This window comes from Bombus huntii, chromosome 11 (genome assembly GCF_024542735.1).
Source record: "Bombus huntii isolate Logan2020A chromosome 11, iyBomHunt1.1, whole genome shotgun sequence".
NCBI classification, from domain to species: Eukaryota; Metazoa; Arthropoda; class Insecta; order Hymenoptera; family Apidae; genus Bombus; species Bombus huntii.
In genome coordinates, this window is record NC_066248.1 from 5,334,649 (window position 1) to 5,348,962 (window position 14,314).

Here is a 14,314-nt window from a genome sequence, read left to right on the forward strand (position 1 = left end):
TCGAGCGGCTCGTACGTCCGCGAGTTTTATTCAAGGCAGTTGTACGACGATGCTGATGCGACGCGACGCGTAAGAGAAGCGGTTCGTCCTTAGAGAATCTTCCCGAGAAAACCGGAAACGCGTGGCCTCTTTTCTTTCCTGCGGAAAAGGGGAAAAGGACCAGGATTACGAGAATAGAAACACAAACATTCGTCGCTTTCTCTTTCCAGGAAACACCTCTACAATTTTCAGATTCTTCAAGCTACACATTGTTCGACCGATTCTGAACATTTTTAACGACAGATATGTAGCGGCACATGAGCTAAAGAACAATGTGAATCATGTTGTTGTTTTGCCTCGGAGTATCAAGATCGTTAGGACATACTTAGTGTAACAATAAATAAACTCCGGGCAAAACAATGTCGCCGCTACGTGCAACCGTCAAACAAAGACGAATTTACATTTTTCGGTACTCCCCGACCAGTGTAAATAAACGAACACGACCGTAAGGTTCTTCAATTTTCTTAGTCTCAGTCTCGAACGGTCTTTAGCGAATCAGTTAGTCCCGAGCGTCTTAGCGAACATTATTTTAACGACCCGTAGCGAGCAATCTACGATTGACTCTGTATTTATTATTTTTAAAATATATTTGACGGTTTCAACATCGAGTTGTCTCGTCATTTAAACCTCATTGAAAAGGAAACACCCAGCAGACCTCACAAAGGACACAACTTAACAAACACGAAGATGGTATCCCACTGGAGGTAACCACCCACATGATAATCTAACAGCTAAAAAATTCTACCAAATGTTCAAACTGGACAAATTGTAAATGTGATCAATAAAATTAAAAAAAAAAAAAATTTAATCTCACGACAATCGTCCTCTACAGATATACTGAACGTTACACTTGCTACGATTGGAAGAAGATTTTTGCCAAGAATTAAGATGTTAAGTTTAAGGCAAATATCATTCCTGGTTTGCGAAAGAAATCGATCGATTAAGGAGTCTTCGTTTCTCCACAAGACGTTAGACGATAGCTGGAACGTTCAATTGCATTCGTTCTATTCATAGAATATAGTACGGCATCACAATCATCTATTCCTGCTTTCGACTAATTTCTTCGCCGATGAAAAGTCGAGTAACCGTAAGAATAAATTTTGTTACTCTCAATCTCAAGCCATGAACTAGGTTACTTCTCAATTAGAAGCTTTCTATAAGTATGCTACTTAAATATTAATAAACGCCAATCGATTCGTGTAATTCGAATAAAACACCGATCAGACGGTAACGAATTAATGAAAAGAAGAATAAACTGGGGCGAATTTGATAAAAGATCGGACATGCTTGTAAAAATAAACAATTCTCTAAATACTAACTTATCACGTTGAAAGCCGACGCATTCCAGAAGCGAGCCAAAAATGTTTCGAAAAATAGGTTTCATCAAAACGGAGAGACAAGTCCAATTATAACGTATCGATATATGGAAAGAACGTGATGAACAATCGTTGAAATCCCATGTACTCGGTTTGCTCGTGGGAGAACACGTAGGTGGCGGACAAAGGAAGCTGTTTCGAATTCTTCCACGAAAGAAGAGTCGAACGTCGCGCTATCCGGAAATGCGGCCGACACCTGCTCCCTTTCTCGGAGGATTAATTCGCAGCTAAACCGCCTACGCCTTCCTGCCTCGTCCTCTGCTTCTTTCACGCTTCTTCCGCTTGGCCAACATCTGTTCCCTGTCGATTCTTCTACTATTCGCTATAAAAGCCATTGTGTTGTTCCGTGTCGGACAACGGTGACGATGATTGCAAGCGTCTAATCGAGTCGTTGACGTCTGCATTAACCCCGATGAAACTGCTGATCCCTGGCGATCATGACAACACACGACTAAGAAAACGGTTACATAAGTCACTTACCGCGAACTTGAAACACACTTACGCCACACGAGTACTTAGTACTTTTCCATTTCAGGTTACAAATCACGTGCATCTCGCACGATATGAGTGTTTTCTTCTTAGTTTCTTCCGATTTTTCTCGCTCCAGACAGAATAGAAGGTGAGGTGTTTAAATGATTTAACAAGTTCATGAGTAATTTTCTTTGTCTTTTCTTTTTTACAGACACGATAAGATAATTAAGTTATAATTGTGAGATACGGAAGTCTTTGGTCGGAAAATTTTCATCCTATCCTTTGTGCTCGAAGCGGAGTAGAAGGTGGAGTGTTTAAATGATTTAGCAAGTTCATCGGCGATTTTCTTCGTTTCTTTCTTTTTTTACAAACGGGATAAAATAACTAAGTTCTATTTAGTATCTGATATGGAAGTCTTCGTCGATAATATCTTGTTGTTTCATCAAACAAAGACCTTCTCTCGTCAAAACAAAGTGAAGGATAAAGTGCCTGAATAATTAATTCAATTTTGTTCGATTTTCTTTTTTAGCTTCTTAAGGAGATGGCAAAACAAATAAGTTAGAAAACATTTAAGTTACAAACGTTGTCTCTGCTTGCCACCATGTTCTTTGGTCAAGAAAGAATGGAAGCTAAAATCTATTAGACTGATCAGAATATTCTATTATTTCCTGTTTTGAGGAGATGATAGAGTAACATTAAAAAATAGAGCGTTGAGTATTTAGAGAATTCATTATGTTGATTGCAATATCTTATCGTTCTTTTCCTTGTAAGAAAATGATACAACAATAATAAAAGAAGCGCTTTAACGATTAATACATAATTCATCATTGACCTTAAAACTAAAATACGTGCGCTGTACGTGCGAGGATACCAATTTGGAAGACACATCATATAATCGATCAATTAAAATTGCTGATCACGGATATAGTTCTAACGAAACGACGAAGCCATTTGAGTAGATTTTTTCAATTACTTATGAGTAATACGCAGTCATTAAATGGTAATATCGCAATTTGAATTCAATGATGCACGAAATGTAAAATTCATCTGGCGTTTATTATGCAGAAACATTACCTTCCTTTCTTTGTTCCATGATCGAAGCTTGTTTAATTAATTTTGTTGATTAATCTCAAACTGATGAAATAGGAACTAGCTACTCTCTGCATCGTATGGATAGCTATAACGGTTGTCTACCTAACACATCATAAACGTACGATAAACTTGCTCCATCTTTTTATATCAACCATGTAATCTATGATTCGATAATAAATTGACGCAGTTTACTGAAATGTTTGATATGTCAGCATCGACTAACGACAGCTCGCGTTAAGTTACTTAATTTTGAGGCGCTCTCTTTTAATTTGCATTTGAGATAAAAAATAGAAAAAGATCGGAGATAGAAAATACAAATTAAAATTAGACGCTTTAAAACTAAGCAACCTAATTCAACTATGATCGTTAAATAGTATCCATCTAACGTAATATCGTTATTTTTAACTGAAGAGAAGATAATAAATCGTTGCCTATTATTTATCTAACGTTATAGTTATCTATGATTCCGTAATACCAATCGAGGGTTAGCAGGCTCGTTAAAAGCTTAACGCTAACTGAGCTAAAACTTTCTCCGTAATTAAATAATATTAACCGAGCCCCGAATATCAAAGAAACTGGCGTAGAAAGAGCGCAGCGTGTTTCGTACGGCGTTCAGAATTTTTTTTCAGTGTCGCGCAACGCGTATGCAGAAAATTCATTCATAGTCGGTAGAATGGCTCGGGATGAACGAGCGTCCTTCGATTCACGAGAAATTTCGGGTCAACGGGACGGAGCTGGGATAGCTGGCTGCACCGGGAACCGGAAATGAGGTCGGGAATGACGTCATCGCGTTCAGTGCCGTTCATTCAACCCCCGGGAATAAACTGGGTCACCGGGTCAACTTACCCCCTTCCCCCTCGATCGAGATCTCGTAGAAATGATACTCTAGCCGAGGAAACTCACGCGCATGAAACTCTTCACCAGGCATCGATTCACCGGATCCTTCACGAGCATCCGTTCACCAAGGAGATATACTCTCCGTTCATGGTGAATTTAACTGGTCAGAAATCGTCGACAGAAATCGTACAGGTATCTCGTTGATTTCCTTTGTCATCTTGTTGTTGGTTCGGATATGTTTTAGTAGAGGAATTTTTTTTTTTTTTTGTTAATAGAACGAGGCGAAGATGAATCTTCGGGTTTATTTCTGGCGAATCGAAACCTTTGCGGTTGGCATATCTTTCTGGTGACATTTCCAGTCGAAGCAATAAATATTTACGGCGCGTATGCCGTAATGACGCTATCCAACTTGAACGCTTTTACTGCCATGTGAGTTTTCTATGTACCGTGCGGAAATATCCTAGAAAATATGGACTTTCCAAAACGTTTAGTAAAATTAACGCATTCTTCTTAATAACGAAGGTAGGTGCACTTAGTAAAACACGTGTACATATACCTGTTGGGTAGAAATATTTTCTATTACGAAAACTCATCTCTAGTCGAAATATTGGCTCAAGTTAGTTCTCGGGAAAACCGCGGAGTCGATATATCGATTCAGGGGTACCGAGATGGCTGGCGACAAATTTTAAAATGTCGTTGGTACGGCGAAATTCCGCTTTAAATTACTTGGAAGACAAATCTTAAATGCTACATCAATCGACTACAAAATCGTTAATCGTTAATTGATAGGAGAGGAAGAGTCGTCTCGTTTACTTTTCACCATGTGTTTTACTTTATTTATTTCGGAGTGTTCTGATAGAAATTTTTGTCGAGAGAGTAAGAAGACGTCTGGAGAGATTTATCTCCATCGAGTTTAATTGCGTGACGATGATTTTTCAGCTTTTTTTTTTTCGTTAAGTTTAATCGAGCTAAGTTACACAGAAAGCTACGGACCCTCGACGAGCTGAAATTGAGCAGATTTAGTTTGAAGATTTTGATTTAAAAAGGGAAAGGAGCTTTATTTCCGTTGGGTATATTTCTTTTTATCGTTTACGATGTTCCTCGATGGCTTACTTAATAGCGAGTACTATAATTATTAATTATAACTATTACTTACGTAATAGCGAGTAGTATAATTAATATGTGCCATGGGAGGCTTTCGCAAGATAACTGTAAGCCTGAAATAGAACTAGGGCTTGGTAGTTTTCATAATTGTACAATATAAGAGTCGTCCTAGGGTTGGTGATTCTTTGCAAGATAAAGATCACAAATTTATTGGATAATACAGACGTACTGTGTTTGGATGTGTACGCAATTTTGCTCGTCTTACAAAGATGTTTGCGAAAGATAGAATTTTTTAGTAGGATTGAAATAATGGACCAGTTTTTGAAATTTATTCTTGGCGAATTATTGGGTTGTAACATAAATTCGCCCTGTTTTATATTTGTTACGACACATTTTTCGCTATAATATTACGTCGAAGGTTTTCCTTTTTTATTTTCGGATTTTATGCCATATCGGTTGACACGGTTACTAATAACGAGTGAACGAGTGACGTTATATTATTTTGTCAATTATTTCTTCGTATTTAATAAATTTTAGTAGATGGGAAATTTTTTAAGAGCAGATACTCGTTTCTCCCGAAGTTACGAAACTCTTTTAACAGAACGTGAACGCGGCTGGAGTAAAAAGATCTTCTAAAAGGTACCGGGTGTTAAATAGGTTCCAGTTCGTTAAGAGTTGGCAATTTTTCATCGAGTTTCGGAATACACAGACGCGAATAACGTGAACGTGTAACCTTAATAAATTTCCGTCTATTTATTATATTCGTCTTGCAAACTTCCTTATTAACTTACTATAATTAACTTATTCCCACCGACTGAAACATATTCCTGTTTAATTAAGCATTAACGGAGCACCGTACACGTTTAATTACACCGCTTTTAATTATAATCTCGAAAGAGTTCTCCAACCTCTCTATCAACGAACGAAATCATCTGAAAACTCGTATATTTATTCCAGTTTGTTTTCTCCAAAAAGCCGACTTACTTTTATTAATCTCCTCTGATAAGCAAAGCCACAGTAATAAGCCTACTTATCAGCTTATTTTAATGTTCACTGTGGCACTGGCGATTCTTTCCCTGTTTTAAACGTAGATAGGAAAAATATCTGGAATTTATTGTTCCATCGTAGATTTTGAAGTATGCCTCTGTGATAAGACGAAGTAGGATTAGAAATCATAGTAACGAAATGATCTGATTTTGTGGATTTCAATTTAGTCGCATATTTCAAATCTTGAAAACATCGTTATCTTAGTTTCATGATCAATGAAATGATTTAGCGAAATATAATGAACTTTATACAACGATGAAAGGTGGAACGTAGGACGAAAGCAGAACGCTATTTTATGAAACGCAGCAATGAACTGATTTACAGTTGTTTGTTACTAATTACACTGTAACTTATTAATTGCACCATAATTTTCAACCGATCTGAAACGCAGTTTATGATGATTTTTTTATTCGAGTGTCCAAAACTGTGGACTATTAGGGTAAAAATAATATTTTTGCCATCTTGTTGAGAAAGTCGTTGGAAATGTAATTTAGAAACGCAGAAAAAGCATGTAGCGCAGTCGGAGCTGTCGTATAATCGTCTGGAAGGATCTCACTTTCAAAATTTGAACCTTCCTCAACAGATTTTCATTGTAATGTGATGGCTTTTGTCCACGGGGATCGCTTCACAACCAAAGATTTACAACTGTCATGCTGTAAAATAAACGAAATCTTCCTTTCACTGTCGTAGCCAGAACATGTGACAAAAATTCGTAAATAGTTTGACACTCTTTTGCGACGTTTCTTTCTTCCATTTAAATATCTTGAATTTAAACATTTAAGGATTAAAAAATTGAAATTTTTCAACTCGTAATAATTCAAATGATTCGATCTAACGGGTTTAACGCATTAATCAACGTTTTACAATTTACCGCGTCTTATGAAAGGAATTCTCTGGAAGGACATAACGAATGATAAATGGAATTTGCAATAGATCTCGAACACCGATACGCGTAATCGAGATTAATGAGATGTGTCGTTGAGATTTATTGTGTAATTGCAATCGAACAGATATAAATATCCGGTTGTAATAATAACCGTGATAAAACAGCAATAAGTAAAATTCACATGCAGTGAAATCACCGAGTACGAGCGATCTAAAACGAAGCTTAAGAAAGTATGCATACCTTAGAAGTTTCACAAAATTAAAAATGAAACGGCGAGTATAATAATAAATCTTGGAAGCTCTATAAAAGTTCTCAACTTTCACACTAAATTTTCACGATAAATACTGCTCGCTATGACATCGCAATATTGAAAATCTTTAAATATTGCTCGTCTTAATAATAATATCTCTGGCTTCCACAAAACTTAGTCAACTTATCAGCTACTTTTGAAACTCTTTTATCTTCAAACAAAACAGATTATCTTCGTTCTTAATTATATGTTATAATTCTCTCGTTTAATCATAAAACTACATCAAAATCAAAAAATCAACAAAGATACTTATCGTATCTTTCTCTTGTATCTCCCATGTCTCGGTGTATCAGATACACAAGTTGGAAGAGAAAAATTTTGCTACATCTTCGTGTCACAGGTTTGCAACTTGTTAGCCGGAAACCTACGTTCGAGTCAAGCTGAGTCGTTTCGAGGCTTTGTTTGTTAATGAAGCCGATTGTTCGATAAAATTTACACCATGAATCGCGAGGGTACCTGCTGAACCATTCATTCTACCAAATGGTTCAGGTGTCGACCGCAGGTACACGAGCGGAGTCCACAAATCACCAGCATACAAAATCGAACACAAGGATTCCTCTCCTGGGACAGGCGCTCTACAGGGCATTGTCGATCTTAAGAATGGAAACTTTTCGAGGACACGTGGAGTTGTCCTCGAAAAATTTACGAGCCCTAGCCAAGAGATTCACAAATTTCACGGAGCGATTGATACGCGTGACGAATATCCCGTGGCTTTTCGACTGTTCGTAATTTTATTCACAGTCCTACCTCGACTCGAAGCTTCGTTGAACTTTTTCCTTTGCATGAATAATCGTGAACGAAAGACGACACGAGCGGCACAAAAGAATACTGCAAACTACCTGGACATTTTTAAGAATATGCCAATGCTAAAACGATTAAGAATACGTTAGAATCCATAGCATAGTTTCGATACTTTTATACAAATGAACGGAAAGTTGGTACGTTGAAAATTGTTAGCGTTACAATTGATTTTTTCAACCGATTTGATTTTTCTAGTATTTGGTCGGTTTCTTTCGATCCAATTCAAAAAGGTGAATTTTTATCGGAGTTGGAGTTTGAAGTAAATCGTTCTTTGATCCAAATTGAAATGCGACAAGAATTTATGAAATAAAAAATGGATAATTAAATCGATATAAAATACGGCATTCCAATTTTTTGATCGTTATTTTGCTAATCGATAAAATTAAGATGAGAGAAATGGATCAGTGAAATAGTTAGTATCCTTGGAAATGTGAACCATACTGATTTTAAATATTCCGTAGCATTCTGTTGTGGAAATAAGATGAAGGATGTGTTTCGCCATGCGAGAAAATTGGAGCACTAGTGAAACACGTCATGGTTTAGATGTAAACACCGTTTTACCAGATGCTGGAAATAGTGTCTGTATACTTATCAAGATTTATCGTTTCTTTCATGAATATTACCTCGATCCTTTAATAGGAAAACTTTCCGTGTTACGCGAAACGTTCTGGTTTCATTACGATGCTATTGTAACGAGACGCGACTGTCGCGATTATATCGATAAAATTTGAAATCTGCATAATCTGGCGATCTATATAAAAACTACAAGATATTTCCGACAAACATATATTTAGTAAAAAAACAACTATACTAAAAATAACTATAATCATCTTAAATATGTAACGAGTGTTAAAAATGATTCCAAATAATAAATAATCATAAGTAACAATATCTAGATAATTCACTATTTCAATACTTTTGTGATCACTACGAAATATATACTCGCATCAAATATCACGTAACTTCTATACGTACAAGTTTGCCAATGAAATTTCAAAATGTTTTCTGTAACACGCGTAATATATTCATAAAAGATTTGTACAGATGTTGGAATACTTTTCGTGAGCTATCGTACTACCTCTGTATTAATTTTCAAATTCGTTTCGATTTTTGCCGACATAACGACGATCCCGGTCTCGTTACAGCGGCAAAGAAATTCCAAAATGTCTCGTACAATGCACGTAATATATTCATAAAGGATTTTTACAAGGGTTTAAACACTTTCAACGGCTATTGTATACCGAAGAAAGTCATAATACCAGTTGATAAACACGTTACGCGAATCAATCTCTCATGAATATCATTTTATTCATAAATAAAACAACCGAACCGGACCACCAAACGATATCTGTTTCACCTTGGACACGTCCTTTTAATTCCATTTCCAATCGACTTATGCATGCGTCGCCGAACATTTTAAATCTGATTCCTTAATTTTCCATTCGGTGTGATCGTCTCGACGACTGCCGCGTTACATACTTACACATGCGACAGCATTTGGCGATTAAATATCGGCGCACGGCACCAACATATAAACATAAATATGTCGCAAGACGTATATATAAATGTTGGATAGAGATATCGTGACGCTTTATAGTACGATACGCGACAGCACGAGTGAGATCATGGAATTCCTTAGTTTCGACGTGAAGAACCGAACCCTTGCGTTGCGAAGGGCGGAAATACCGACGCCAGGGCCGAACGAAGTTCGAATCAGGGTCGCTTATTCCGGGATTTGCGGCACCGACCTTCATATATTGGAAGTACGTCGTCATCATTATGCTTTCTCTATTTCTCTTCTTATGCAAATTCTTATGCAAATTTTATGTTATTCATTCATTTATTATTTTTTACTACGTAGCGTTTCCTTCGCGAGTTTCGACAAACTTTCTGCTTTTACGACATATCACAGCTGAACTATCGTTCACCTGAACGAAGCTTTATCGTTATTCTTATTTATTTAATTTAAAGTCGCATCGACTACAACTACGATCATTGGCGACTATTTTTATAAACGCTGATTTACCAAATTCTGTTCAATATCTTAATTTCTTTACAGAGGTTGATAATCTTTCTGTTGGAACGAGATCACCGGGGAGGATATCGTTAAGATTATCGTCGACATTATGTTTCTCTCCTTCAGTTGTTCTATATAGAACGCTCTATGATTACGTGGGTGATCGATAGCCTGACACTGCGGATGTCACATTTAACAGGACTGTTTTCCAGTATGTACATACGTGTCAGTTGAGTATGCCCCGATCCTATCTTGGTTATCGCGGTTCGTTCTTTACGGTTCAACTCTTGGCTTGTCTACAAATCGTTAAAGTTAGAGATTAATTTATGCAGCGAGTTTATGTTACCGTAATTTTATATGATACGTTGCGATTCTCTCTGTAAATGCTTCGATACGTTTTACGATGTCCGATGGTTCTTCTGTGGAAACAAAGTTTCACTTACCACTGCTTCGTTATTACGATTAACTTCTTCTGGCTCGATTTGTTCATCTGAACGCGAGCTTCTGTTATGCGAACAAAACGTAATTGCAGGGATGATTGGCGAGCCTCTATTTTATGAACTGCAATTATATAAACTGTTTGTCTGCCGACGAGCACAGATAAATCGAGTTCTATTGTACTTACTTTAAACTCTTTGATTCTCGCTTAAAATCTGCATCTCTCGCAAACGACGATATGTAAAGTGTAAATGTTTAACAACCTCTTTATACAAGTTTATATCGTTATATACGAAGTCTTATATAAGTCTCAGTTAAGGTCTTATTTACTGCTTCATTTCGTGCATTCTGTGCGTTCCTGCATCTTCAAATTTCCCCTAAGCGCATAAAAATCAGCAGTCTAATTACGTATCACGTTTCGTTGTACGACCTCACGTGTACACGGGCTTATTGGAAAAGTCATCTATTATATAAGGACTTATTTGATACAGTATACGGAAAAATGATTTATTATGTAAGGACATATTACGTCGGAGCACGTGAAATGTCATTTTTTGTTGAGCAGAGTGTCGACTGTATTATTCTATCAGGATTCTGATTAATTCAACTTTCAATCGAGTTGCATTTAATGCATTAAAATTTCTTTCATCGGAATACCTTTGTTTTATTTAACGCTAGAATCACCGAGTTGGTTAGTTGAAACGATCGCTATCAGATGTTTTATGTTTGCAATTACCACGAAATGCAAGTGTTCTTGTCGATATTAACAATTTACTTTTATCGAAGCAGAAACGTGATTGCAAATACTTGTTTCTTTCTATCGTATTGCTTTAATTCTATTTGACCGGGTATAACGTATTTAAACACACAGACGATCCACTTTTAAGAAAAAGAGAATAAGAAATTGCTTTCGCAGACGCTAATCGGATATGGACGCGAGGTATACTGTCGTTACATGACAATAGTAATCTGTTTCTTCGCATATTTGACAAAAGAACGTTCTTTTTTTTTTCGTTTTTTTCTTTTTCTTTACTTCGTAAAGCAGACTTCGCTACGAGTCTCGTGCGCGGTTGCATTCCATGGTCGTGCCACGAGAATGTCGCATAATTTCTTAACACGTACAAGTATTTCAAGAGATAGAGGCTACGGCCGAGTGATATAACGCTCGCTTTTGACAAATATTCGCCAAACACGATAGCAACTGTACACTATGCACTTTATCGATCACACGCGTTGCCGTGCATTTAATCTCATTATACTGATTGGAATATTACCACGAGCATGGCAATAATTCTCGTTCTTTTTCAGGCGATCTCTCGTGATATGTCAATTTACAGTACAAAACGGTTAACAGAGAAAGTAGCCTAAAGAAATTTCCTGCGTTTATTTCTTTAAATTCTAATAAAATGCAAATAAAAAATTTGTACTTTTATAAGCAGTATTATCGTTGATATTTCCTTTTTGTTGGAAGCTTTGTAAAAAGCATAATAACTTTAAACTGTTAAAGCATAATAATGTTTAAACTGTTTCCATTATCAAGTGGCTGTAATTAAGCAACCGATGAACATATTTTGATATTTGATTCATCAACCATATATCCACGTTCTCTTGCTCTAAACAGTCAACTGCTATAACTTTATAATCTTATAATATTTTTGCATTAATTTTAAGGTGTAATAATAAAATAAAAATTCTATCGTTCAGGGATCATTTCCGTGCAAGAAGGAAGGCTTCCTGACTCTTGGCCATGAATTCTCGGGGACTGTCGACGCGGTTGGTTCCTTGGTAAAAAGCTTTAAAGTCGGCCAGAAGGTGGCTGTCGACCCTAACAGGGGTTGTAATACTTGCAACCATTGTCACGATGGCTCTTATCAGCACTGTCAAACTGGTGGCATAAACAGCACGATAGGAATCTTCAAAGACGGTGGATTCTCCACGCACGCTATCGTACCAGAAACCCAGGTCCGTTTACGTTTTCATTAAGCCCTCTACGGGTTTAAACAAATCCTTTGGAAAATCGTTAGACCATATTGCATATAAAAAATAATGAAACTTTGTCCTCTATTTTTCTCGCATGACTTCCACCTATGAGAGAAACGAAGGCTACTAATAAAATTGGGATTTTCCTAGCTTTTTTTAGCTTTGCTATACTTGGTCGTTTTAACGTACGACGTTTTACAATTTCACACGGCGAAAGAAACGAAAAATCGTACGAGAAGAAGTTCGTGAAATTCTAGATGGCAAAAAGATGTCTGATTATAGTTAAATCTTTTTTAACTTTCGTTATGGATTTTCTGAACAACCCAATAAATATACAGGGTGGTTGGTAACTAGTGGTACAAGCGGCAAGGGGGTGATTCTACGCTAAAAAAGAAGTCGAAAATATAGAATAAAAAATTTTTTTTTATTTTTTTTTCAATTTTTCCATCGAGACAACGATTTACAGTGAGATCCGTTATAACGAGACGCGATAAAGTGCACGCGTACCGAGCGAAAACTCAAAGTCGATTTTCTCGAAAACAAAGCCTCGAACGAAAAATTTGTATTCTATATTTTCGACTTCTTTTTTCGCGTAGAATCACCCCCTTTCCGCTTGTTACCAACCACCCTGTATAAATGTATAGAAAGAAGCGTAAAAGGAATTATAAAGTTGCACGAATTTCGAATTATTGTTATTCCTTATCGTTGTTGTTCATTTTTTAACTTTTTTCAGGTTCACGTAATACCCGATAGCATCGACTTGCAGCAAGCTGTCCTTCTCGAACCTCTCTCGTGTTTGGCCCATGGATGGAAGAGACTTAACGGCGTTAGCGTTGGTAGTAACGTGCTCGTAATTGGCGCCGGAATCATTGGCCTTTTGTGGGCCTGCATGTTGCACTTACACGGTCTTAGGAAATCCGTGACGGTCAGCGAGCCTCAAGAAAAACGGCGGAAAATGCTGAACAAGCTCGGTAACAGCAACATAATTTCTTAGTTTCTAGTTACAAAATTATCTTCAATCTTAATCAATAGATAAATAGCACCATCGATTGGTCATTGATTTCAAATTTCATTGATATAATAGATTAATTTATACTGATGTTAACTAATGTATTACTAACGTTATAATAACTTAATGATTTTACCAATATAACAGTCAAATTTCGTTAGAATGAAATTCCAAAATGTTTTTATGACATACGCACAGTTTTACATATATATATAGAAATAGTTTCGTGAGATTTTGAATAACTAAATGCGTAACAAAAATTATGCTGTAAGAGACGGTTTGATTTTATTATTTATATTTATATTTGCCAGATCTTGATTTCGAAGCAAAGAGCCCGGAACAATTAAAGGAAACATACGACGTGGTGGTGGACTGTAGCGGTTCGGCTGCAGCTGTGCAAGCAGCGATTCCATTATTAGGATCAGGTGGCCGCTTATGCATATTCGGAGTCGCTAATCCCAACGCGAAATTCAGTATCGAGCCATACCAGGTAAGTTAATCACAACCGTGTATCATTGTGCTTCCATGCTCCTGACTCATTATTTTTCCACTAATTGTTTATTCATACAACGTCACGAACAGGTAAGAATAAGTAATTAATTTTAATTTACTTCTCAACAGATCTACCTAAAGGAGCTGACAGTTTTAGGTGTAAACATAAACCCTTTCTCGTTCCCTAAAGGGTTGGGCTTGTTGCGTGCAATGGCCGATAGATATCTTAATTACGATAATTTAGGTATTAAAGTATTCTCGTTGTCGCAGTATCGCGAAGCTTTAGACAGTTTGAAGAAAGGCGAGATCAGTAAAGCAGTGTTCAAATTGTAAGCTTGAAAAATAATTGAAAGGTTCGTATGATTATGAAATCAATAAAATGGAGTCCTATTTTTTAACAGTGTTTAAACGCGTT

The 14,314-nt window shown here is 36.7% G+C and overlaps 1 protein-coding gene and 1 long non-coding RNA gene across 3 annotated transcripts; one reads left to right on the top strand and one right to left on the bottom strand.

Annotated features, from left to right (window-relative positions):
* The first annotated feature begins 9,234 nt into the window (after positions 1-9,234).
* Positions 9,235-14,302, top strand: LOC126871320 (D-altritol 5-dehydrogenase-like). The gene is made up of 5 exons (XM_050629958.1): positions 9,235-9,726; positions 12,123-12,380; positions 13,132-13,369; positions 13,719-13,897; positions 14,029-14,302. The coding sequence occupies exons 1-5, from the start codon at positions 9,529-9,531 to the stop codon at positions 14,230-14,232; spliced, it is 1,077 nt and encodes a 358-aa protein (XP_050485915.1). The 5' UTR covers positions 9,235-9,528; the 3' UTR covers positions 14,233-14,302.
* Positions 9,733-11,909, bottom strand: LOC126871321 (uncharacterized). 2 transcript variants are annotated; one of them, XR_007691622.1, is made up of 3 exons: positions 10,606-11,909; positions 10,424-10,529; positions 9,733-10,276 (listed from the first exon to the last, which is right to left on the bottom strand). It is a non-coding gene; the product is annotated as an uncharacterized LOC126871321 (long non-coding RNA). The 2 variants fall into 2 exon arrangements; XR_007691621.1 differs by having other exon boundaries at positions 10,424-10,541; positions 10,606-10,682.
* Positions 14,303-14,314: the final 12 nt, after the last annotated feature.

Bases quoted from the DNA above. Each gene is read 5' to 3' on its own strand.
- LOC126871320 (XM_050629958.1), top strand. From the start codon at position 9,529: ATGTTGGATAGAGATATCGTGACGCTTTATAGTACGATACGCGACAGC. The intron at 12,381-13,131 runs GTCCGTTTACGT...AACTTTTTTCAG, and splicing joins CTATCGTACCAGAAACCCAG to GTTCACGTAATACCCGATAG. The intron at 13,898-14,028 runs GTAAGTTAATCA...ACTTCTCAACAG, and splicing joins TCAGTATCGAGCCATACCAG to ATCTACCTAAAGGAGCTGAC.